The sequence below is a fragment of the Ranitomeya imitator genome, chromosome 3, assembly GCF_032444005.1.
Source record: "Ranitomeya imitator isolate aRanImi1 chromosome 3, aRanImi1.pri, whole genome shotgun sequence".
NCBI classification, from domain to species: Eukaryota; Metazoa; Chordata; class Amphibia; order Anura; family Dendrobatidae; genus Ranitomeya; species Ranitomeya imitator.
The window spans coordinates 337,617,652-337,642,330 of NC_091284.1; the positions used below are offsets into that span (position 1 = coordinate 337,617,652).

The 24,679-nt window shown below is 48.0% G+C and overlaps 1 protein-coding gene across 1 annotated transcript in view; it reads left to right on the top strand.

The window, feature by feature from the left end:
• Positions 1–6,250: 6,250 nt before the first annotated feature.
• Positions 6,251–24,679, top strand: part of LIN28A (lin-28 homolog A) — a 141,820-nt gene continuing 123,391 nt past the window's right edge. The window contains exon 1 of the mRNA XM_069759806.1: positions 6,251–6,440. Within this exon, the coding sequence (XP_069615907.1) occupies positions 6,251–6,440 (190 nt within the window). The remainder of the gene's footprint in view (positions 6,441–24,679) is intronic.

Here is a 24,679-nt window from a genome sequence, read left to right on the forward strand (position 1 = left end):
AAAAAGACAAGTCACGCCTCCACTACTGTTTGACAGATTAATGGGCTAAATAGTGTACGTGTTTTATTCAGCGTGTGCAATGAGCAAAATTAATAGAGCAACCTTTGACTTGTGCAGCATTAATGCTGTTCAAGGTGTGGCTCTTGTACCTTGCAACACCTGAGGGAAGTTAAAGGTTACCTTTGAAATTGGTTCAACTAGGCTTCGGCCTACACTCTGCTCCTCTCCTCCTCCTGCTGACCCTGGGCTCTAACACCGCTAGTTTTTGCCCGGAAGTGCTAGCTGCACAGAGAAAAACACCAGCCAATGTGTTAGTGGGGTTCAGCACCGCCAGCTGTTCCCCTGCTGTGTAGCCGGCATCGTGTCCAGCACAAGCCACGCTGGCACAACCGACCAAAAGCTGCCACCAGTGCAGGCTTCGGCCTACACTTTGCTCCTCTCCTCCTCCTGCTGACCCTGGGCTCAAACACCGCTAGTTTTTGCCCGGAAGTGCTAGCTGCACAGAGAAAAACACCAGCCAATGTGTTAGTGGGGTTCAGCACCGCCAGCTGTTCCCCTGCTGTGTAGCCGGCAACGTGTCCTGCAAACGCCACGCAGGCACATGAATTGAAATTGAAGGGAGCCTGCCCCCCACCCCCAGGTGTTTCTATGTATAATAGCCACCTTGTACAGCAGTACTGCTGCATTTGTACAAGGTGGCTGACTTTTTCTCCTTGCCCACGTTTAATAAAACACATACTAAATGTGTCTCATTGAGACCATTCCACTGTCCCTGAGGTGTGACTTTCCTTTTTAATGACACGCATCACCCCCATTGTTAGCTCTGCCCGTCTTCTGACATCATTGGTTGGCTGGCTGTGCCTGTGCGTCCGCCCTGCCCGACACAACGCCCCTCGTCTCATATATTATGACTGCGAGGGTGTGATTGATGGGCACGAGCAGTGCATATCTTCGCCTGTCTTCACTCCCCTCCTTCCGCCTTCTTCAGACTGTGCGGCCTCATGGCCGTGGCAGGCGATAAGGGATCAGCTGAGGCCGCCTAGTCTGAAGCAGGTGTAAGGACATGTGTGAGCGGCGAACATATTTACTGCACAAGGCCACGAATCCCAGCACCGCAGTGTGACTTTATGAAAAGGCACTGTGGTTCTGGGATTTATGGCCATCGTTAACCGCACCGGCCAACATGAAATGAGGTCATAAGACGGCCTGCACTAACAGGGTATTGCCAAGGGATAACACAAGAGCGCAGTCTCCTGTACTGCAAATAACAACGCTCAGGAATCTGCGCCCAGCACCTAGGTGTAAATTTTGACACCTGTGCTGCGTCTTCTTAAAAAGACAAGTCACGCCTCCACTACTGTTTGACAGTATAATGGGCTAAATAGTGTACGTGTTTTATTCAGCATGTGCAAGGAGCAAAATTAAGAGAGCAACCTTTGACTTGTGCAGCATTAATGCTGTTCAAGGTGTGGCTCTTGTACCTTGCAACACCTGAGGGGGGGTTAAAGGTTACCTTTGAAATTGGTTCAACTAGGCTTCGGCCTACACTCTGCTCCTCTCCTCCTCCTGCTGACCCTGGGCTCTAACACCGCTAGTTTTTGCCCGGAAGTGCTAGCTGCACAGAGAAAAACACCAGCCAATGTGTTAGTGGGGTTCAGCACCGCCAGCTGTTCCCCTGCTGTGTAGCCGGCATCGTGTCCAGCACAAGCCACGCTGGCACAACAGACCAAAAGCTGCCACCAGTGCAGGCCTCGGCCTACACTCTGCTCCTCTCCTCCTCCTGCTGCCCCTGGGCTCAAACACCGCTAGTTTTTGCCCGGAAGTGCTAGCTGCACAGAGAAAAACACCAGCCAATGTGTTAGTGGGGTTCAGCACCGCCAGCTGTTCCCCTGCTGTGTAGCCGGCATCGTGTCCAGCACAAGCCACGCTGGCACAACTGACCAAAAGCTGCCACTAGTGCAGGCTTCGGCCTACACTCTGCTCCTCTCCTCCTCCTGCTGACCCTGGGCTCAAACACCGCCAGTTTTTGCCCGGACATGCTAGCTGCACAGAGAAAAACACCAGCCAATGTGTTAGTGGGGTTCAGCACCGCCAGCTATTCCCCTGCTGTGTAGCCGGCAACGTGACCTGCAAACGCCACGCAGGCACATGAACTGAAATTGAAGGAAGCCTGCCCCCCACCCCCAGGTGTTTCTATGTATAACAGCCACCTTGTACAGCAGTACTGCTGCATTTGTAGAAGGTGGCTGACTTTTTCTACTTGCCCACGTGGAACTCAACACGTACAAAATGTGTCTCATTGAGACCATTCCACTGTCCCTGAGGTGTGACTTTCCTTTCTAATGATACGCAGCACCACCCTTGGTAGCGCTTCCCGTCTTTTGACATCATTGGTTAGCTGGCTATAGCGATCGGGAAGAAACTAGAGTGGACCCTCTGGACCGTGGGCAGACCTACCCCTGGGCGAGCGACCTAAGATGGAGAACGACCCCTATACAGGGACCGCTAGGAGCAGGCCCAGAGGTCACTTACCCACGGCAAAGATACCAGAAGGGATGGCTCAGGAAGACGGGAAGGAGAAGGCTGAAAAAACCGCAACGCTGGAAACAGAGATGACCAGGACGCTAAGGAACAAAACAAAAGAACAAGAAGGGTTAAACAATAAAGGCGAGAGACCAGCAAACAAAAGGGGACAAACCAAAAGAGGGCACAAACAGAGGGAAGGCGAGGCTACGGACAAAAACGGAGAGCTCGAAGCAGGGAGAACCTGGGAGAGCCAAAGGCATTAGCTAAAGGGCTAAAACAATCTGGCACCAGGGAACCGGGAAGCTTGCCTCTTATAGTAGAGGCAAGCTCAGGATTGGGCAATAGCGAGAACTGACCTCTGACCTCAGGAAGAGGTCATGGAGACCCGGCGCCTGCGTCCAAGAGGGAAGCTGGGGCGCCTGCGCAGAGAGAGCGCTCCAGCCGAGGACCCAGACACCAGAGACACCGAAGGAGCACAGGAGCGCGCAGACCCGGAAGTAGAACGCCGGGAGCGCGCTGAGACAGAGGAGAATCCTGTGCTATGAGGAGCCAGAGCAGGACGGGCAGGAGCAGACCCGGGGACAGAGCGGAGAGGACCGCGGCGCCGGGACCAAGCGTCGAGAGAGCGACGACACCGAGAAGCGGCGTAGGTAACAGTACCCCCCTCCTTACACCCCCCCCACGTAAAGCAGTAAAAAATTTATTAAGAATACGAGGAGCATTGATGTTCTCCAAAGGCTCCCACGACCTCTCCTCAGGACCAAAACCCTTCCAATCAACCAAGAAAAACTCCTTCCCCCGAACTCTCTTAACAGCCAAAATATCCCTTACCTCGAAAACGTTGTCAGTGCTGACTGGTAGAGAAGGGGTACAAAGGAAGGGGTGAAAACGGTTAAAGATGGCTGGTTTGAGAAGAGAGACGTGAAACGTATTGGGTATACGAAGCGAAGCAGGCAATTTCAGCTTGTAAGCGACATCGTTGACTCGACGCAGAATCTCAAAAGGACCAATGAAGCGTGGACCAAGTTTGTAGGAAGGAATCTTGAGTCTGATGAATTTTGAAGACAGCCAGACCATATCACCAGGAGAGAAAGGAGGAGAATCTAAACGCCTCTTGTCTGCATGTCTCTTCATTTTAGACGAAGCTTGTTTTAGAGTCTCTTTGACCTCGTCCCAAATCGAAGAAAACTCGAGAGCCATAGAGTCAGCTGCTGGAACACCAGAGGCGGGAGAGACTGGAAGAGGAACACCAGGGTGCTGTCCAAAAACAATGAAAAACGGAGACCTTGCAGAGGACTCGCTGGAGTGGTTGTTGTAGGCAAACTCTGCCCAAGGAAGTAAGTTGACCCAGTCATTATGATGAGCAAGAGTTTGGTTAGTACGTTCCGCTTGACCGTTAGTTTGCGGGTGATATGCGGAAGAAAAGTCCAGGTTCACCTTTAAAAGTTTGCACAAAGCTCTCCAAAAGCGAGAAGTAAATTGTACCCCTCTATCTGATACGATGTGTTGTGGTAGTCCGTGGAATTTAAAAATGTTTTGAATGAAGATGTTTGCCAACTCAGGAGCAGAAGGTAACCCAGCCAGCGGAATAAAATGAGCCATCTTAGAGAATCTGTCCACTACAACCAGAATGACTGTACATGCGGAGGAGCAAGGAAGATCGGTGATGAAATCCATGGCAATATGCTGCCACGGGGCAGATGGAACTGGAAGAGGAAGTAGGTTCCCAAGTGGTAGTCGTCTAGGTACTTTGTTCCTGGCACATGAGGGACACGAAGCTACGAATTCCTTAACATCTAGACGTAGTTACTGTTCAATCCTCGGTAGTCTATACATGGTCTTAAGGAACCGTCCTTCTTCTTCACAAAGAAAAACCCAGCACCAGCAGGAGAAGAGGACTTGCGGATGAATCCTTTAGCCAGGTTCTCTTGTATGTACTCAGACATAGACTTGGTCTCTGCAGAAGAAAGTGGATAAATTCTCCCTCTAGGTGGAGAGCAACTGGGAAGAAGATCCACCGGACAATCGTAGGAACGATGGGGAGGAAGATTCTCAGCCTCCTTTTTATTGAAGACATCAGCATACGACCAGTAGGGAGTAGGTAACCCTTCAGGAATTCCAATAGGCTGAGAAGGACAAACAGGACGTATAGGCCGAAGACAGCGACCATGACACGAAGGGCCCCACCGAAGCACGTCTCCTGTGCGCCAATTCAAGGTAGGCTCGTGAACTCGAAGCCAGGGAAAACCAAGCAAAAAGGCATGAGAGAGGTTAGGTAAAACATAAAAAGCGATCCTTTCTTGATGCAGAGCCCCGATTTGAATCTCCACCTCCTCTGTAACAAAAGAAATCTCCTCCTGTAAAGGTCTACCATCCACTGAAGCAATCAAGCGGGGGGAGTCCAAAGAGATTGTCGGAACGCGAAGCCGCCGAACCACCTCAAGGCTGATAAAATTGCCTGCTGCGCCTGAATCCACATACGCCACTTCGGAGGACCGAAACTGATTGGAGACAAAAAGGACATTAAGAGTTAAAGGATGAGAGGAAACACGGACACCTAGGGAGGCCTCTCTTACCTGTCCTAGGCGGAAGAGTTTTCCGGTCTATCAGGACAGCTGCGGAGCAAGTGAGCGGCACTGCCACAGTAAAAGCATAGGCCCTGGGTGCGCCTCTCCTTGCGGCGTTGTTCCGCCATTTTTACTCGATCCACTTGCATGGGTTCGGAGGTAGGCACAGACGAAGGAACAGAAACAGAAGCACGAGAGCTGCTAGGCTGACGGAAAGTAGAAAGAACGGGAATAGGCTTTTTTTCTCTAGCCAACTCACGAGACCGCTCCTGAAAGCGGAGATCAATCCGGGTAGCGAGGGAGACCAGATCCTCAAGAGAAGTTGGGGTGTCACGGCCGGCTAGCTCGTCTTTAATCCGGCTGGACAATCCCCGCCAAAAAGCACCCACCAGAGCCTCATTGTTCCATCCCAGTTCTGAGGACAGAGTACGGAAGCGAATGGCATATTGTCCAACAGAAGAGGAACCTTGACGTAAATTAAAGAGAGACTCAGTAGTAGAGGCAAGACGACCGGGCTCATCAAAAACTTTACGGAAGGTCTCGAGAAAATTCTGCAGGTGGCAGACTACAGGGTCGTCACGCTCCCACAAGGGATTAACCCAAGCCAACGCCTCTCCCTCTAAGTGAGACACTATAAAGGCCACCCTAGCCCGGTCAGAGGGGTACTGAAGGGGAAGAAGCTCAAAATGGAGACGGCATTGATTTAGAAACCCCCGACAAAGTTTAGGGTCGCCGGAGTATCTGGGAGGTTTGCCCAAGCGAGGAGGCGGGGAAGACACGGGAGTGGAAGCGAGAGAGGGGACCGGCACAGCTGCAGCGGGAGCAGACTGGAGATTGAACAAGCGGTCATCGATAGAGGCCATATAGCTCAACATGCGGGTCTGAGTATCCCGTTGTTGAGAGAGCTCCTGTTGGAGACCAGCCAATTGAGCGGCGTTAGCAGGGTCAGAGGTCTGAATGGAGGTTAGGCGTGACTCCAAGGTTTTCAAAAAAGCCATTATGCGCTGCTGATTCTCACGCAAAAGTGCTAACTCCTTCTGAGCCGAAAAAGGGGTACCCGCGGGGTCCATGGCCAGATTGTACTATAGCGATCGGGAAGAAACTAGAGTGGACCCTCTGGACCGTGGGCAGACCTACCCCTGGGCGAGCGACCTAAGATGGAGAACGACTCCTATACAGGGACCGCTAGGAGCAGGCCCAGAGGTCACTTACCCACGGCGAAGATACCAGAAGGGACGGCTCAGGAAGACGGGAAGGAGAAGGCTGAAAAAACCGCAACGCTGGAAACAGAGATGACCAGGACGCTAAGGAACAAAACAAAAGAACAAGAAGGGTTAAACAATAAAGGCGAGAGACCAGCAAACAAAAGGGGACAAACCAAAAGAGGGCACAAACAGAGGGAAGGCGAGGCTACGGACAAAAACGGAGAGCTCGAAGCAGGGAGAACCTGGGAGAGCCAAAGGCATTAGCTAAAGGGCTAAAACAATCTGGCACCAGGGAACCGGGAAGCTTGCCTCTTATAGTAGAGGCAAGCTCAGGATTGGGCAATAGCGAGAACTGACCTCTGACCTCAGGAAGAGGTCATGGAGACCCGGCGCCTGCGTCCAAGAGGGAAGCTGGGGCGCCTGCGCAGAGAGAGCGCTCCAGCCGAGGACCCAGACACCAGAGACACCGAAGGAGCACAGGAGCGCGCAGACCCGGAAGTAGAACGCCGGGAGCGCGCTGAGACAGAGGAGAATCCTGTGCTATGAGGAGCCAGAGCAGGACGGGCAGGAGCAGACCCTGGGACAGAGCGGAGAGGACCGCGGCGCCGGGACCGAGCGTCGAGAGAGCGACGACGCCGAGAAGCGGCGTAGGTAACACTGGCTGCGCCTGTGCGTCCGCCCTGCTCGAAACAACGCCCCTCGGTTTCTTATTTATTTTGTCAGCGAGGGTGTGGTTTATGGGCACGAGCAGTGCATATGTTCGCTTGTCGTCACTCATCTCCTTCCACCTTCTTCAGACTGTGCAGCCTCATGGCCAAGGCATGCGAGAAGGGATCAGCAGAGGCCGCCCAGTCTGAAGCAGGTGTAAGGATGTGTGTGAGCGGCGAAAATATTTACTGCTCAAGGCCACGAATCTCAGCACCGCAGTGTGACTTTATGAAAAGGCACTGTGGGTCTGGGATTTATGGCCATCGTTAACCGCACCGGCCAACATGAAATGAGGTCATAAGACGGGCAGCGCTAACAGGGCATTGCCAAGGGATAACACAAGAGCGCAGACTCCTGTACAGCAAATAACAATGCTCAGGAAGCTGCGCCAAGCACCAAGGCGTTATTTGGGACACCTGTGCTGCGTCTCCTTAAAAAGCCAAGTCACGCCTCCACTACAGTTTGACTGTACAATGGGCTAAATTGTGTACGTCTTTCATTCAGCGTGTGCAAGTAGACAAATTAATAGAGCAACCTTTGACTTGTGCAGCATTAATACTGCACAAGGTGTGTCTCTTGTACTTTGTAACACCTGAGGGGGGGTTAAAGGTTTCCTTTGAAATTGGTTCAACTAGGCTTCGGCCTACACTCTGCTCCTCTCCTCCTCCTGCTGCCCCCGGGCTCTAACACCGCTAGTTTTTGCCCGGAAGTGCTAGCTGCACAGAGAAAAACACCCGCCATTGTGTCAGTGGGGTTCAGCAACGCCAGCTGTTCCCCCACTGTGTAGCCGGCAAAGTGTCCTGCAAACGCAACGCAGACACAAAGCTGCCTCCAGTGCAGGCTTCGGCCTACACTCTGCTCCCCCTGCTTACCCTTTGCTCCAACACCGCTAGTTGGGGCTCTAGGAAGACAATCTTTAATAGGCAACGCATCCGGGTTCCAGCACCGCCAGCTGGTTCTCGGCAGTGTTTTTGTCACGGGTACTCCCTCGTGCCCAGCCTGGTTCCAGCACCGTCAGCTGTTTCCGGGTAGTGTCAAGCTCACTGAGACGCCTATGCTTGCCCCGTCATGTTGCGGTCGGGTTAGCCAACTCCAGGGTGCCTCCAGTTTAGGAGCTTCCTATGTGGGCTGCATGAATTGGTAGTCAAGGCTGGTTCTGTAGTGCCAGTAGGCCAAGCTCCCCCTGTAGGACTGTTGGGGTTCGGTAACTGCGGCTGCCTCGCGGCCTAGCTGTTCTCCCCTCTCCTGTGGACCTTCGGGTCCACCACCTGGTTCCAGCACCGTCAGCTGGTTCCGGGCCGAGCCTTTGGCTTAGGTGCCTCCTCCTGGGTATCCGAGTTCCGCCAACGTCAGGCGGTCCTTGGTAGTGCTTTTAAGCGCAGGCACCTACAGCTTTGTAACCGGGTTCCAGCACCGTCAGCTGGTCCTCGGTCGTGCCATTGGCTCTTGCACACTGGGGCCACGCATCCGGGTTCCAGCACCGCCAGCTGGTTCTCGGCAGTGTTTTTGTCACGGGTACTCCCTCGTGCCCAGCCTGGTTCCAGCACCGTCAGCTGTTTCCGGGTACTGTCAAACTCACTGAGACACCTATGCGTTGCCCCGTCGTGTTGCGGTCGAGTTAGCCAACTCCAGGGTGCCTCCAGTTTAGGAGCTTCCTATGTGGGCTGCGTGAATTGGTAGTCAAGGCTGGTTCTGTAGTGCCAGTAGGCCAAGCTCCCGCTGTAGGACTGTTGGGGTTCGGTAACTGCGGCTGCCTCGCGGCCTAGCTGTTCTCTCCTCTCCTGTGGACCTTCTGGTCCACATCCTGGTTCCAGCACCGTCAGCTGGTTCTCGGCAGTGTCTTTTGCTCTTGTACCTTCTGCTCCCCATCCTGGTTCCAGTACCGTCAGCTGGTTCCGGGCAGAGCCTTTGGCTTAGGTGCCTCCTTCTGGGTATCCAAGTTCCACCAACGTCAGGTGGTCCTTGGTAGTGCTTTTTAGCACGGGTACCTCCTGCTTAGTAACCGGGTTCCAGTAACGTCAGCTGGTCCTCGGTAGTTCCATTGGCTCTTGGACCTTCGGCTACCCATCCGGGTTCCAGTACCGTCAGCTGGTTCTCGGCAGTGTCTTTTGCTCTTGTACCTTCTGCTCCCCATCCTGGTTCCAGTAACGTCAGCTGGTTCCGGGCAGAGCCTTTGGCTTAGGTGCCTCCTTCTGGGTATCCGAGTTCCGCCAACGTCAGGCGGTCCTTGGTAGTGCTTTTTAGCACGGGTACCTCCTGCTTAGTAACCGGGTTCCAGTAACGTCAGCTGGTCCTCGGTAGTTCCATAGGCTCTTGAACCTTCGGGTAGCCATCCGAGTTCCAGTTCCATCAGCTGGTTCTTGGCATTTTCTCAGCCTTCTTGTACCTTCTGCTACATTTCCAAGTTGAAGACCCTAAAGTCGACGACCCGGAAGACCACCCCGATGACGACGACGACGGCGGAGACGACGACGGCGTAGATGACGACCCTGGAGACGACGACCCTGGAGACGACGACATGGAAGACCGAGAAGCAGAAGAACAAGAGGCTGCAGAACAAAGAGCAGAAGAACATTAAGCATAACACTTAATATCAGAGCAAAAGATATTATCTAAATTATATGCAGAAGAAGACTAAGCAGTGTATATGGGTGAGTCCGTTCCTCCTCGTGGTGCCCCTGGATAAAGCCTGATGCTGCAGGCCAAACTGAACGCGGACAAATGTAACTTTTGTGACTGGCAGAACGGAAGGTGTAATCTTCAAACTTTTATAGATAACAACTACGGGAATGCCTGTCACAAATGAGAATATGATGAAGAAGTAGAATAGGAAGAATAATAATAGTTGAATAAAATGAATATGAAGAATGTAATAAAAAAAAAATAGGTAGAAGATGAAGAAGAAGATGAATAAGGTGAAGAAAGTTGATGTCAAAGATGCTGATGATGATGAAGATGAAAGTGTGGGAAAAGTAAAAAAAAAAAAAGGGGAAGGGCGTGGAATAGTGAAACATCAATATCTGACAAAATAAAAAAAAATTACATAGTCAATATCTTTGTCACTACGAACGTCTTTAAAAAAAAAAAAAAAAAGGCTATTCTATTTGATTGCGCTAAACCTCTATGACTTTAATGTCTCCACCACCTCCCCAAATACAGGTCCTTCTCAAAAAATTAGCATATAGTGTTAAATTTCATTATTTACCATAATGTAATGATTACAATTAAACTTTCATATATTATAGATTCATTATCCACCAACTGAAATTTGTCAGGTCTTTTATTGTTTTAATACTGATGATTTTGGCATACAACTCCTGATAACCCAAAAAACCTGTCTCAATAAATTAGCATATTTCACCCATCCAATCAAATAAAAGTGTTTTTTAATAACAAACAAAAAAACCATCAAATAATAATGTTCAGTTATGCACTCAATACTTGGTCGGGAATCCTTTGGCAGAAATGACTGCTTCAATGCGGCGTGGCATGGAGGCAATCAGCCTGTGACACTGCTGAGATGTTATGGAGGCCCAGGATGCTTCAATAGCGGCCTTAAGCTCATCCAGAGTGTTGGGTCTTGCATCTCTCAACTTTCTCTTCACAATATCCCACAGATTCTCTATGGGGTTCAGGTCAGGAGAGTTGGCAGGCCAATTGAGCACAGTAATACCATGGTCAGTAAACCATTTACCAGTGGTTTTGGCACTGTGAGCAGGTGCCAGGTCGTGCTGAAAAATGAAATCTTCATCTCCATAAAGCATTTCAGCCGATGGAAGCATGAAGTGCTCCAAAATCTCCTGATAGCTAGCTGCATTGACCCTGCCCTTGATGAAACACAGTGGACCAACACCAGCAGCTGACATAGCACCCCACACCATCATTGACTGTGGGTACTTGACACTGGACTTCAGGCATTTTGGCATTTCCTTCTCCCCAGTCTTCCTCCAGACTCTGGCACCTTGATTTCCGAATGACATGCAAAATTTGCTTTCATCAGAAAAAAGTACTTGGGACCACTTAGCAACAGTCCAGTGCTGCTTCTCTGTAGCCCAGGTCAGGCGCCTCTGCCGCTGTTTATGGTTCAAAAGTGGCTTTACCTGGGGAATGCGGCACCTGTAGCCCATTTCCTGCACACGCCTGTGCACGGTGGCTCTGGATGTTTCCACACCAGACTCAGTCCACTGCTTCCTCAGGTTCCCCAAGGTCTGGAATCGGTCCTTCTCCACAATCTTCCTCAGGGTCCGGTCTCCTCTTCTCGTTGTACAGCGTTTTCTGCCACATTGTTTCCTTCCAACAGACTTACCATTGAGGTGCCTTGATACAGCACTCTGGGAACAGCCTATTTGTTGAGAAATTTCTTTCTGGGTCTTACCCTCTTGCTTGAGGGTGTCAATGATGGCCTTCTTGACATCTGTCAGGTCACTAGTCTTACCCATGATGGGGGTTTTAAGTAATGAACCAGGCAGGGAGTTTATAAAAGCCTCAGGTATCTTTTGCATGTGTTTAGAGTTAATTAGTTGATTCAGAAGATTAGGGTAATAGGTCGTTTAGAGAACCTTTTCTTGATATGCTAATTTATTGAGACAGGTTTTTTGGGTTATCAGGAGTTGTATAACAAAATCATCAGTATTAAAACAATAAAAGACCTGACAAATTTCAGTTGGTGGATAATGAATCTATAATATATGAAAGTTTAATTGTAATCATTACATTATGGTAAATAATGAAATTTAACACTATATGCTAATTTTTTGAGAAGGACCTGTACATCCTGCATTATTCTTTGTTGTTTTCCTTCATGTAGAATGAACCTACAAGGAAAGAAAGGGTTTATTTTAATTCCGATATTTTGCTCCCATTGACTTGCATTGGGATCGGGTATCGGTATCGGCGATATCCGATATTTTTTGAATATCGGCCGATCCTATCCGATACCGATACTTTCCGATATCGGAAGGTATCGCTCAACACTAACTCCCAATCATCCGAAAAGACCAAAATGTCATCCAAATATACAATCATGAATCTATCCAGGTACTCTCGGAAGATGTCATGCATAAAGGACTGAAACACGGAGCATTAGAAAGCCCGAATGGCATAACCAGGTACTCAAAATGGCCCTCAGGCGTATTAAATGCTGTTTTCCATTCATCGCCCTGTTTAATTCGCACAAGATTATACGCCCCTCGAAGATCTATCTTGGTGAACCAACTAGCCCCTTTAATCCGAGCAAACAAATCAGACAGCAGCGGCAAAGGATACTGAAATTTGACTGTGATCTTATTAAGAAGGCAGTAATCAATACAAGGTCTCAAAGAGCCATCCTTCTTGGCCACAAAAAAGAACCCTGCTCCAAATGGTGACGACGACGGGCGAATATGACCCTTCTCCAAGGATTCCATTATATAACTCCGCATAGCGGCGTGCTCTGGCACAGATAAATTAAACAGACGGCCCTTAGGAAACTTACTACCAGGAATCAAATTAATAGCACAATCGCAATCCCTATGAGGAGGTAGGGCACCGGATTTGGGCTCTTCAAATACATCCCGGTAATCTGATAAAAACTCAGGGACTTCAGAAGGAGTAGAAGGCGAAATTGACAACAATGGAACATCACCATGTACCCCCTGACAACCCCAGCCGGACACAGACATAGATTTCCAATCCAACACTGGATTATGGACCTGTAGCCATGGCAACCCCAAAACGACCACATCATGCAGATTATGCAACACCAAAAAGCGAATATCCTCCTGATGTGCAGGAGCCATGCACATGGTCAATTGAGTCCAGTACTGAGGCTTATTCTTGGCCAAAGGCGTAGCATCAATTCCTCTCAATGGAATAGGATACTGCAAGGGCTCCAAGAAAAAACCACAGCGCCTGGCAAACTCCAAGTCCATCAAATTCAGGGCAGCGCCTGAATCCACAAATGCCATAACAGAATAGGACGACAGAGAGCAAATCAGAGTAACGGACAAAAGAAATTTAGACTGTACCGTACCAATGGTGGCAGAGCTAGCGAACCGCTTAGTGCACTTAGGACAATCGGAGATAGCATGAGTGGATTCACCACAGTAAAAACACAGCCCATTCCGACGTCTGTGTTCTTGCCGTTCAGCTCTGGTCAAAGTCCTATCACACTGCATAGGCTCAGGCCTATGCTCAGAGAATACCGCCAGATGGTGCATAGCTTTGCGCTCACGCAAGCGCCGATCGATCTGAATGGCCAGGGACATAGACTCATTCAGACCAGCAGGCGTGGGAAATCCTACCATGACATCCTTAAGGGCTTCAGAAAGACCCTTTCTGAAAATTGCCGCCAGGGCACACTCATTCCACTGAGTAAGCACCGACCACTTTCTAAACTTCTGACAGTACACCTCCGCTTCATCCTGACCCTGACACAAAGCCAGCAAGATCTTCTCTGCCTGATCCACTGAATTTGGTTCATCATGAAGCAATCCAAGCGCCAGAAAAAACGCATCAACATCACGCAATGCAGGATCTCCTGGCGCAAGGGAAAATGCCCTGTCTTGAGGGTCACCACGCAACAAAGAAATAATGATTTTTACTTGTTGAACGGGGTCACCAGAGGAGCGGGGTTTCAAAGCTAGAAACAGTTAACAATTATTTTTGAAATTCAAGAACTTAGATCTATCCCCAGAAAATAAATCAGGAATAGGAATTCTAGGCTCTAACATAGGATTCTGAACCACAAAATCTTGAATGTTTTGTACCCTTGCAGTGAGATGATCCACACAAGAGGACAGACCTTGAATGTCCATATCTACACCTGTGTCCTGAACCACCCAAAGGTTTAGGGGAAAAGAAAGACAAAACACAGTGCAAAGAAAAAAAAATGGTCTCAGAACTTCTCTTATCCCTCTATTGAGATGCATTAATACTTTGGGCCAGCTGTACTGTTATGGACCTGGTGGTTAGGAGCACCCGGCACGACCTGATAGTTAAACTCACGCAGGACAAACTCTGGAATGTGGGAGCTCTGCTGACCGCAGGCCCTAATCCTATCACCACAACTAGAAATAGCTGTGGAGCGTTCCTGACTCTCCCTAGACGCCTCTTCACAGCCTAAGAGCTAGCTAGCCCTAGAGATAGAAAATAAAGCCTACCTTGCCTCAGATAAATTCCCCAAAGGACTAGGCAGCCCCCCACATATATTGACTGTGAGTAAAGATGAAAGTCACAAACGCAGAAATGAAACAGGTTTCAGCAAAGGGAGGCCAGACTTACTAAACAGACAGAGGATAGGAAAGGTATCTTTGCGGTCAGCACAAAAAACTACAAAAGAACACGCAGAGTGTGCAAAAAGACCTCCGCACCGACTCACGGTGCGGAGGTGCCACTCTGCATCCCAGAGCTTCCAGCTAGCAAGACAAAATCATGATAACCAGCTGGACAAGGAAACAGTGAACAAATAATAACTATCAGGAACTTAGCTTCTGCTGGAGAAGACAGGTCACCAGAAAGATCCAAGAGCGAACTGAACCAATGCAGGAACATTGACAGCTGGCATGGAGTAACGATCTGAGTGGAGTTAAATAGAGCAGCCAACCAAAGGATAAACCACGTCACCTGTGTAAGGAACCTCAGAAGCAGCAGCTTCACTCACAGCCACCAGAGGAAGTCCATGGACAGAACTCGCCGAAGTACCATTCACGACCACAGGAGGGAGTTCGACAACAGAATTCACAACACCGGATCTTGCACCGATGAGAGCCGTGGGCCGTCGAAGGGTAAGTATATCCCATATTTTTTATTTTTATTCTTTTTTTTTACATGAATATGGATCCTAGGGCCTGAAGGAGAGTCTCCTCTCCTTTAGATCCTGGGAACCATACAGGACCGCTCCCTGCACATGCCGTACCCGGCGTATAACACGACCCCCGACTTTTGAGATGATTTGCAGGGGTTAAAAAGTCATCTTATACGCCGGAAAATACGGCACAATACAGATTACAAAATAAAATAGGATAAACGTTGAAAAGAGAACTTACAGGTTATGTCATGGTATCATCTTGGCTGGCCTGTGGCCTAGGAGGATAAATACATCCAGATGCATGGAACAGCTTTAACAAGCTGTGTTAGATTGCTTCCCGGCCAAGAATGAAGGCTGATTTGAGTATAGTGACTTATACTTCTGAGCTTGTGACATCACTAAAGGGCTGGTTAATGATATGCACTGATCAGATAGTTCTTTATGTTATTCCAAGGTCTCAGACAAAGGTATTCCTGAGTGAGAGGAGAGGGACGACGGGTGGCTTTGCCGGATTGGTCACCTGCAGTTTAAAGCCACACCCTGCCCACCATTAGTATCAGGTTGCCCAGTCTCTATCATAGGCTTTGTTTCGTGTAGGAGTGAAGCTGAGGTGGGAGGGGGGGGGGGGAGAGCAAGGGGTCACAGCTGCATTGTGAGTGTGTGTGTGTGTAGTTAGCCATGTCCTTCTAAAACTACACTCACAATATGACATTTTTTGGCATTATCATGACAGAAGCACAGGGCCATATAAATTCTTCAATAAAGCTGGCAGGCTCGTCTTACATTACGGCTGTATAGCAGGGGGAGGGAGAAAGAGTGGCTTAGAATTCCAGTCTTGTGCTGGCAGGCAGAGGACATTGCAGCTCAGAGACCTGTATGTGTAGTTGAAGTAATCAGGACTTCTTCCTGTTTCCTGACATATGCACTGTGGTATCAGTGGCTCAAAGGCATTTAACCCCTTAAAACATCAGTTAGTTATTCAAATCTGTGAAAAAGGGCCATTTGCCCATTTTGATGCTAGATCTGGTGCCCAGAACCCATTTGGGCCAGGCTGGAGGGACTTGTTTTTGATGTGAGGCTTCATGTTCTGTATTTATGCACTGTGGTATCAGTGGCCCAAGGGCATTTAACCCCTTAAAAACATCAGTTACCTTTTCAAATCTGTGAAATTGGGCTGTTTGCTCACTTTGATGCCAGTTCTGATGCCCAGAACCCATTTGGGCCGGGCTGAAGGGACCTGGGTTTGATGCAGGGCATCACTTTCTGTGAATTTTAAGTGTCGTATTAGTGGCCCAAAGGCATTTAACCCCTTAAAAATATCAGTTACTTATTCAAATCTGTGAAAATGGGCTGTTTGCCCACTTTGATGCCAGTTCTGGTGCCCAGAACCCATTTGGGCCATGCTGGAGGGACATGGGTTTGATGCAGGGCATCACTGTCTGTGAATTTTAAATTTCGTGTCAGTGACCCAAAGGCATTTAACCCCTTAAAAACATCAGTTACTTATTCAAATCTGTGAAAATGGGCTGTTTGCCCACTTTGATGCCAGTTCTGGTGCCCAGAACCCATTTGGGCCGGGCTGAAGGGACCTGGGTTTGATGCAGGGCATCACTTTCTGTGAATTTTAAGTGTCGTATTAGTGGCCCAAAGGCATTTAACCCCTTAAAAATATCAGTTACTTATTCAAATCTGTGAAAATGGGCTGTTTGCCCACTTTGATGCCAGTTCTGGTGCCCAGAACCCATTTGGGCCATGCTGGAGGGACATGGGTTTGATGCAGGGCATCACTGTCTGTGAATTTTAAATTTCGTGTCAGTGACCCAAAGGCATTTAACCCCTTAAAAACATCAGTTACTTATTCAAATCTGTGAAAATGGGCTGTTTGCCCACTTTGATGCCAGTTCTGGTGCCCAGATCCCATTTTGGCCGGGCTGAAGGGACCTGGGTTTGATGCAGGGCATCACTTTCTGTGAATTTTAAATGTCGTATCAGTGGCCCAAAGGCATTTAACCCCTTAAAAACATCAGTTACTTATTCAAATCTGTGAAAATGGGCTGTTTGCCTACTTTGATGCCAGTTCTGGTGCCCAGAACCCATTTGGGCCAGGCTGAAGGGACCTGGATTTGATGCAGGGCATCACTTTCTGTGTATTTCAATAGTCAGATCAGTGGCCCAAAGGCATTTAACCCCTTAAAAACATCAGTTACAAATTCAAATCTGTGAAAATGGGCTGTTTGCCCACTTTGATGCCAGTTCTGGTGCCCAGAACCCATTTGGGCCATGCTGGAGGGACCTGGGTTTGATGCAGGGCATCACTTTCTGTGAATTTTAAATGTCGTATCAGTGGCCCAAAGGCATTTAACCCCTTAAAAACATCAGTTACTTATTCAAATCTGTGAAAATGGGCTGTTTGCCCACTTTGATGCCAGTTCTGGTGCCCAGAACCCATTTGGGCCAGGCTGAAGGGACCTGGATTTGATGCAGGGCATCACTTTCTGTGTATTTTAAGTGTCGTATTAGTGGCCCAAAGTCATTTAACCCCTTAAAAACATCAGTTACTTATTCAAATCTGTGAAAATGGGCTGTTTGCCCAATTCGATGCCAGTTCTGGTGCCCAGAACCCATTTGGGCCATGCTGGAGGGACATGGGTTTGATGCAGGGCATCTCTGTCTGTGAATTTTAAGTGTCAGATCAGTGGCCCAAGTGCATTTAACCCCTTAAAAACATCAGTTACTTATTCAAATCTGTGAAAATGGGCTGTTTGCCCACTTTGATGCCAGTTCTGATGCCCAGAACCCATTTGGGCCGGGCTGAAGGGACCTGGGTTTGATGCAGGGCATCACTTTCTGTGAATTTTAAGTGTCATATTAGTGGCCCAAATGCATTTAACCCCTTAAAAATATCAGTTACTTATTCAAATCTGTGAAAATGGGCTGTTTGCCCACTTTGATGCCAGTTTTGGTGCCCAGAACCCATTTGGGCCAGGCTAAAAGGACCTGTGTTTGATGCAAGGCATCACTTTCTGTGTATTTCAAGTGTCAGATCAGTGGCCCATAGGCATTTAACCCCTTAAAAACATCAGTTACTTATTCAAATCTGTGAAAATGGGCTGTTTGCCTACTTTGATGCCAGTTCTGGTGCCCAGAACCCATTTGGACCAGGCTTAAAGGACCTGTGTTTGATGCAGGGCATCACTTTCTGTGTATTTCAAGTGTCAGATCAGTGGCCCATAGGCATTTAACCCCTTAAAAACATCAGTTACTTATTCAAATCTGTGAAAATGGGCTGTTTGCCCAATTCGATGCCAGTTCTGGTGCCCAGAACCCATTTGGGCCATGCTGGAGAGACATGGGTTTGATGCAGGGCATCTCTGTCTGTGAATTTTAAGTGTCAGATCAGTGGCCCAAGTGCATTTAACCCCTAAAAAACATCAGTTACTTATTCAAATCTGTGAAAATGGGCTGTTTGCCCACTTTGATGCCAGTTCTGATGCCCAGAACCCATTTGGGCCGGGCTGAAGGGACCTGGATTTGATGCAGGGCATCACTTTCTGTGAATTTTAAGTGTCGTATTAGTGGCCCAAATGCATTTAACCCCTTAAAAATATCAGTTACTTATTCAAATCTGTGAAAATGGGCTGTTTGCCCACTTTGATGCCAGTTCTGGTGCCCAGAACCCATTTGGGCCAGGCTAAAAGGACCTGTGTTTGATGCAAGGCATCACTTTCTGTGTATTTCAAGTGTCAGATCAGTGGCCCATAGGCATTTAACCCCTTAAAAACATCAGTTACTTATTCAAATCTGTGAAAATGGGCTGTTTGCCTACTTTGATGCCAGTTCTGGTGCCCAGAACCCATTTGGACCAGGCTAAAAGGACCTGTGTTTGATGCAGGGCATCACTTTCTGTGTATTTCAAGTGTCAGATCAGTGGCCCATAGGCATTTAACCCCTTAAAAACATCAGTTACTTATTCAAATCTGTGAAAATGGGCTGTTTGCCCACTTTGATGCCAGTTCTGGTGCCCAGAACCCATTTGGGCCATGCTGGAGGGACCTGGGTTTGATGCAGGGCATCACTTTCTGTGTATTTGAAGTGTCGTATTAGTGGCCCAAAGACATTTAACCCCTTAAAAACATCAGTTACTTATTCAATTCTGTGAAAATGGGCTGTTTGCCCACTTTGATGCCAGTTCTGGTGCCCAGAACCCATTTGGGCCATGCTGGAGGGACCTGGGTTTGATGCAGGGCATCACTATCTGTGAATTTTAAGTGTCGTTTCAGTGGCCCAAAGGCATTTAACCCCTTAAAAACATCAGTTACTTATTCAAATGGCCAAAATTGGCTGTCTGCCCACTTTGATGCCAGTTCTGATGCCCAGAACCCATTTGGGCCAGGCTGGAAATAACAGGTTTTGATTTGGGGCGCCCTGTTCTATATGTCTGCAGTGTGAGATTAGTGGCCCAAAGGCATTTAACTCTTTCTTCAGTGCTCTTTGGTGCCCACTTTGATGCCCATTTTTGTGCCAGTTGTATTGTTTTTGTAGCCTTTTTTAAGGGTATTCACATCAGTGCACCTCGCTGCATTGTGTTTTATTATTGTGATGATTATTTTTTGTTGTTAAACCTATAAAAAACAGAAAAGAAATAATTGCCGAATAAGAAACTGACGAATAAGAAACCAACTTCAGCTCCGAATAAGAAACTGAACGAATAAGAAACCAACTTCAGCCTCGTATGGGCAGTGAGGGAAAGGTATTGTCTCTGTCCATGGTGACTGGTCCACGCATCGGTGGTGAGGTGGACCTTGCTGCTGACGGCGTTTAGTAGCACATGTTTAATGTTTCCCTCCACATGCTTTTGCAGGGCAGGGATGGCTTGCCTGCTGAAATAAAAGCAGCTGGGCACGTTGTATTGTGGGACTGTCAATGCCATGAAGATATGGAAGGTGTCAGTCTCCACCAGCCTGAATGAGAGCATTTCAAGGGACAGTAGAATGCCTGCATTCAGAGCCTGTGCTCGGGGGTGGTTTGCCGAGAATGGCCGCAAGGACCTCATCATCTACACTACCCTCTTCCAACAACTGCTTCTCCTGGGTAGTCTCGGCAGCACAGTACGCACCAGAAAGTTTCACCTGAGTCTCATCATCAGATGCGTACTGAGGTGTGCTGACCGTAGGCACTAGCCCACTTGCCTCTTCAGATTCAGAGAGACAAAGCAGTTGCGCATCACTGCATACTGCCTCTTCTTCCATTTCTTGAATGCTGCTTGGCTGGCCACCTCTTTCCAAGCCAAGAGATTCAGAGAACAGAGGTAGGGATGGCTCCTGTCCTGGGCTCTCTGACTGCCTGGGCAATTTGGCAGGTGGTGAAGAGACAGATGGGTGCTCTTCAGTGCTCTGGACCTGAGAGGATGTGGCACTAATTGAAGTTGATGCGTTAGCTGCCATCCATCTAACAAGGGCTTCAATTTGTTCGTCCCGCAGCAGTGGGGTACGGCGAGCTCCTACAAAGCTGCGCATAAAGGGCTGTTCCCTGGTAAAACTAGGGGATGCTGAGTCACTGGTGCCCGCAGCAGGCACAGAATCCCCACATCCTCTCCCTGCAGAAACTCCACGCCCACGACCACGTGCCTTATTCCCTGCCTTATTCATCTTGGTAGACTTAGAAATATAGGCAGAAAAGTACTAACGGGTTAGTGTGCTTATTCCTGAACAGCTGCTAACAGGTATAAGAAACACTAATGTTATAAAGTGTGGACTAGACTTTAATATGAGCTAATGTGGCCTACACAACTGTAAAGTGGAGTGTTTGGTGAACTTTATTTAGGTTTTTTTATTTACAAAAAAATTGATGTGCCCAAAGATGTAAAACCGATAGTATCACAAACTTTTGGTAGCTATTACAATGCAGGAAGGTAACCTACACTGCAATAGGTGAGGCTACAAAAAATAGGCTAATACTAATCTGGCTGGGGCTGCAGGGCACAAGTCTGCAGAAAGGCTCCTCTATCTACTCCTACATATATAGCACACGCAATCTAGCTTTTCTGTTCATTTTCTAAAACTGAACATGGACAAAACAGAATTTGTCATCTTTCCCCAACCTCACTCTACCCCTCCACCCGACCTATCCATCAATGTCAATGGCTGCTCACTTTCCCCGGTCCCGCACGCTCGGTGCTTCGGGGTGATCCTTGACTCTACCCTCTCTTTCAAGCCACATATCCAAGCCCTTGCCTCCTCTTGCCGATTCCAACTCAAAAACATTTCCCGGATCTGTGCATTCCTTGACCATGAAACCACAAAAACACTAGTACATGCCCTTATCATCTCCCGCCTTGACTACTGCATCCTCCTACTCTCTGGCCTCCCCTCTAGCACTCTGGCACCACTCCAATCCATCCTAAACTCTGCTGCCCGACTAATCCACCTGTCTCCCTGTTACTCCCCAGCCTCTCCTCTCTGCCAGGCCCTTCACTGGCTTCCTATTGCCCAGAGGCTACAGTTCAAAACACTAACAATGACATACAAAGCCATTCACAATCTGACTTTTCCATACATCTGTGACATGGTCTCCCATTACCTACCTACACGCAACCTTCGATCATCTCATGATCTCCTTCTCTACTCCTCTCTCATCTCTTCCTTCCACAACCGCATCCAAGACTTCTCCTGTTGTGAATTCCGCTCTTGGGCTCCCTCCGGTGGTTGTAAGTGGCACTTTTGTGAGTTCTGCTCTTGGGCTCCCTCTTGTGGTTTCTAGTGGTATGGCTGCTCCTTGGATTTAGCTGTCTGCAGCTGCTTCCACTGATCGTCTTTTCTGCTCGGCTATTTATGCCTGGCTCTTTCCTTCAGCCAGTGCCACTTGTAAATGGTTCCTGGTTGGATTCACATCTCTTTGGATTTCCCTGTTATCCTGACCAGTTCAGCAAAGCTAAGTTTTTGCTTGCTCTTTTCTGTCCATAGTTTGTGGACTTACCCGTTCTGTGCTTTCTATGTTTGTCCAGGTAATCAGTATGAATTAATTCTGTCTTGCTGGTAGCTCTGGGAAGCAGATTTACCCTCCACACCTTTAGTCAGGTGTGGAGATTTTTTGTAAACTCTGCGTGGATTTTTGTAGTGTTTTATACTGACCGCACAGTATTCCATCCTGTCCTATCTATTTAACTAGACTGGCCTTCTGTGCTCATCCTGGTTTCATTCTGTTTATGTCTTTTCCCTCTCCACTCACAGTCATTATTTGTGGGGGGCTAATCTATCCTTTGGGTATTTTCTCTGAGGCAAGATAGTTTTCCTGCTTCTATCTTTAGGGGTAGTTAGCTCTTAGGCTGTGACGAGGTGCCTAGGGAGAGTTAGGAGCATTCCACGGCTACTTCTAGTGTTGTGTTGAGCTTAGGGACTGCGGTCAGTACAGTTACCACTTCCTTCAGAGCTCGTTCCATGTTGCTCCTAAACCACCGTATCATAACAGTACAAGTGGCCAAAAATGAATTAGATGCATCTCAAAAGAAGGAAAAGAAAGTTCTGAACCATTTTTTTTCCCGTGCTCTGGTTTGTCTCTTTTTTCCTCTTGATATCTGGGTGGTTCAGGATATATGCTCTGGCATCGATGTTCAGGGTTTGTTTTCTCGTGTGGATCAACTTGCTGCAAGAGTACAGAGTATCCAAGATTATGTTGTCCAGACTCCAGCTTTAGAGCCTAGAATTCCTACTCCTGATTTGTTTTTTGGGGACAGATCCAAGTTTTTGAACTTTAAAAATAACTGCAAATTGTTTTTTGCTTTGAAACCCCGTTCTTCTGGTGATCCCATTCAGCAAGTAAAAATCATCATATCCTTGCTGCGTGGTGCCCCTCAAGACTGGGCTTTTTCTCTTGAAACAGGGGATCCGGCATTATTGAATGTAGACGCATTTTTTCAAGCGCTCGGATTATTGTATGGCGAACCTAATTCTGTGGATCATGCAGAAAAAACCCTGTTGGCCTTGTGTCAAGGTCAGGAAGTGGCAGAATTATACTGCCAGAAATTTAGAAAATGGTCTGTGCTCACTAAATGGAATGAGGAGGCTCTGGCTGCTATTTTCAGAAAAGGTCTTTCTGAAGCCCTTAAAGATGTTATGGTGGGCTTTCCTACGCCTGCCGGTTTGAGCAAATCTATGTCTCTAGCCATTCAGATTGATCAGCGTCTGCGTGAGCGCAAAGCTGTGCACCATATGGCAGTGTCCTCTGAGCAGAGTCCTGAACCATGCAATGTGATAGGATTTTGACTAGAACAGAACGGCAGGAATTCAGACGTCAGAATAGGCTGTGTTTTTACTGTGGTGATTCTGCTCATGTTATCTCTGATTGCCCTAAGCGTACTAAGAGAGTCGCTAGGTCTTTTACCATTAGTACTATACAGCCTAAATTTTTCTTATCTGTGACCCTGATTTGCTCATTGTCGTCCTTTTCTGTCATGGCATTTGTGGATTCAGGCGCTGCCCTGAACTTAATGGACTTAGAATTCGCCAGGCGCTGTGGTTTTTCCTTGCAGCCTTTGCAGAGCCCTATTCCTTTGAGGGGTATTGATGCTACACCCTTGGCCAAGGATAAATCTCAGTACTGGACGCAGATGACTATGTACATGGCTCCTGCACATCAGGAAGATTGCCGTTTTCTGGTGCTGCATAACCTGCATGATTTTGTTGTACTAGGTTTTCCATGGTTACAGGAACATAATCCGGTGCTGGATTGGAAAACTATGTCGGTGACTAGTTGGGGTTGTCAAGGGGTACATAGTGACATTCCTTTGATGTCAATTTCCTCTTCCCCCTCTTCTGAGGTCCCTGAGTTTTTGTCGGATTTCCAGGATGTATTTGATGAGCCCAAGTCCAGTTCCCTTCCACCGCACAGGGACTTTGATTGTGCTATTAACTTGATTCCTGGTTGCAAGTTCCCTAAGGGCCGACTTTTCAATCTGTCTGTGCCAGAGCATGCCGCCATGCGGAGTTATGTTAAGGAGTCTTTGGAGAAGGGGCATATTCGGCCCTCTTCGTCACCATTGGGAGCGGGTTTCTTTTTTGTTGCTAAGAAGGATGGCTCCTTGAGACCCTGTATTGATTATCGTCTTCTTAATAAGATCACGTTCAAATTCCAATACCCCTTGCCTTTGCTTACTAATTTGTTTGCTCAGATTAAGGGGGCTAGTTGGTTTACTAAAATTGACCTCCGAGGGGCATATAATCTTGTTCGTATTAAACAGGGTGACGAATGGAAAACTGCATTTAATACGCCCGAAGGCCATTTTGAATACCTTGTGATGCCATTTGGAGTCTCTAATGCTCCATCTGTGTTCCAGTCTTTCATGCATGATATTTTCCGCAATTATCTTGATAAATTCATGGTCGTATATTTGGATGATATTTTGATTTTTTCTGATGATTGGGAGTAGGGCTGCAAGGTCAACCTCAAAGACCTTTAGCAGAGGGAAGAATCTTCAAAATTTAAATACAACGTGCATGCTTAGACATTTAACCAGCATGCACTTGCAAGCCTGGACTAACTTCCAAACGTCCCGTACCGTTGGTGCACCTGCTCAGAATGAAGGTAGTCAGCAACGCTACATTGCTTCCCACACTGTAAGCCCTCCGGTTAGGACCCCACCAAATATGGAGGTATTGTCGCAAGGCCAAAGCAGTCAGGGAATCACAAGGTTATTGGTAGGAAACACTGTATGTAGGCCAACATCGAGAATACCATCACCAACCCTCTCTCAATCCGCCGTGTCCACCACCACCACCACCGCTAGTTCCACCATATGCACCTCTCTAGTCCAGCTCACCCTACAAGAGACTTTCGTTAGGAAAAGAAAGTACTCATCCTCTCATCCACGTACACAGGGTTTGAACACCCAC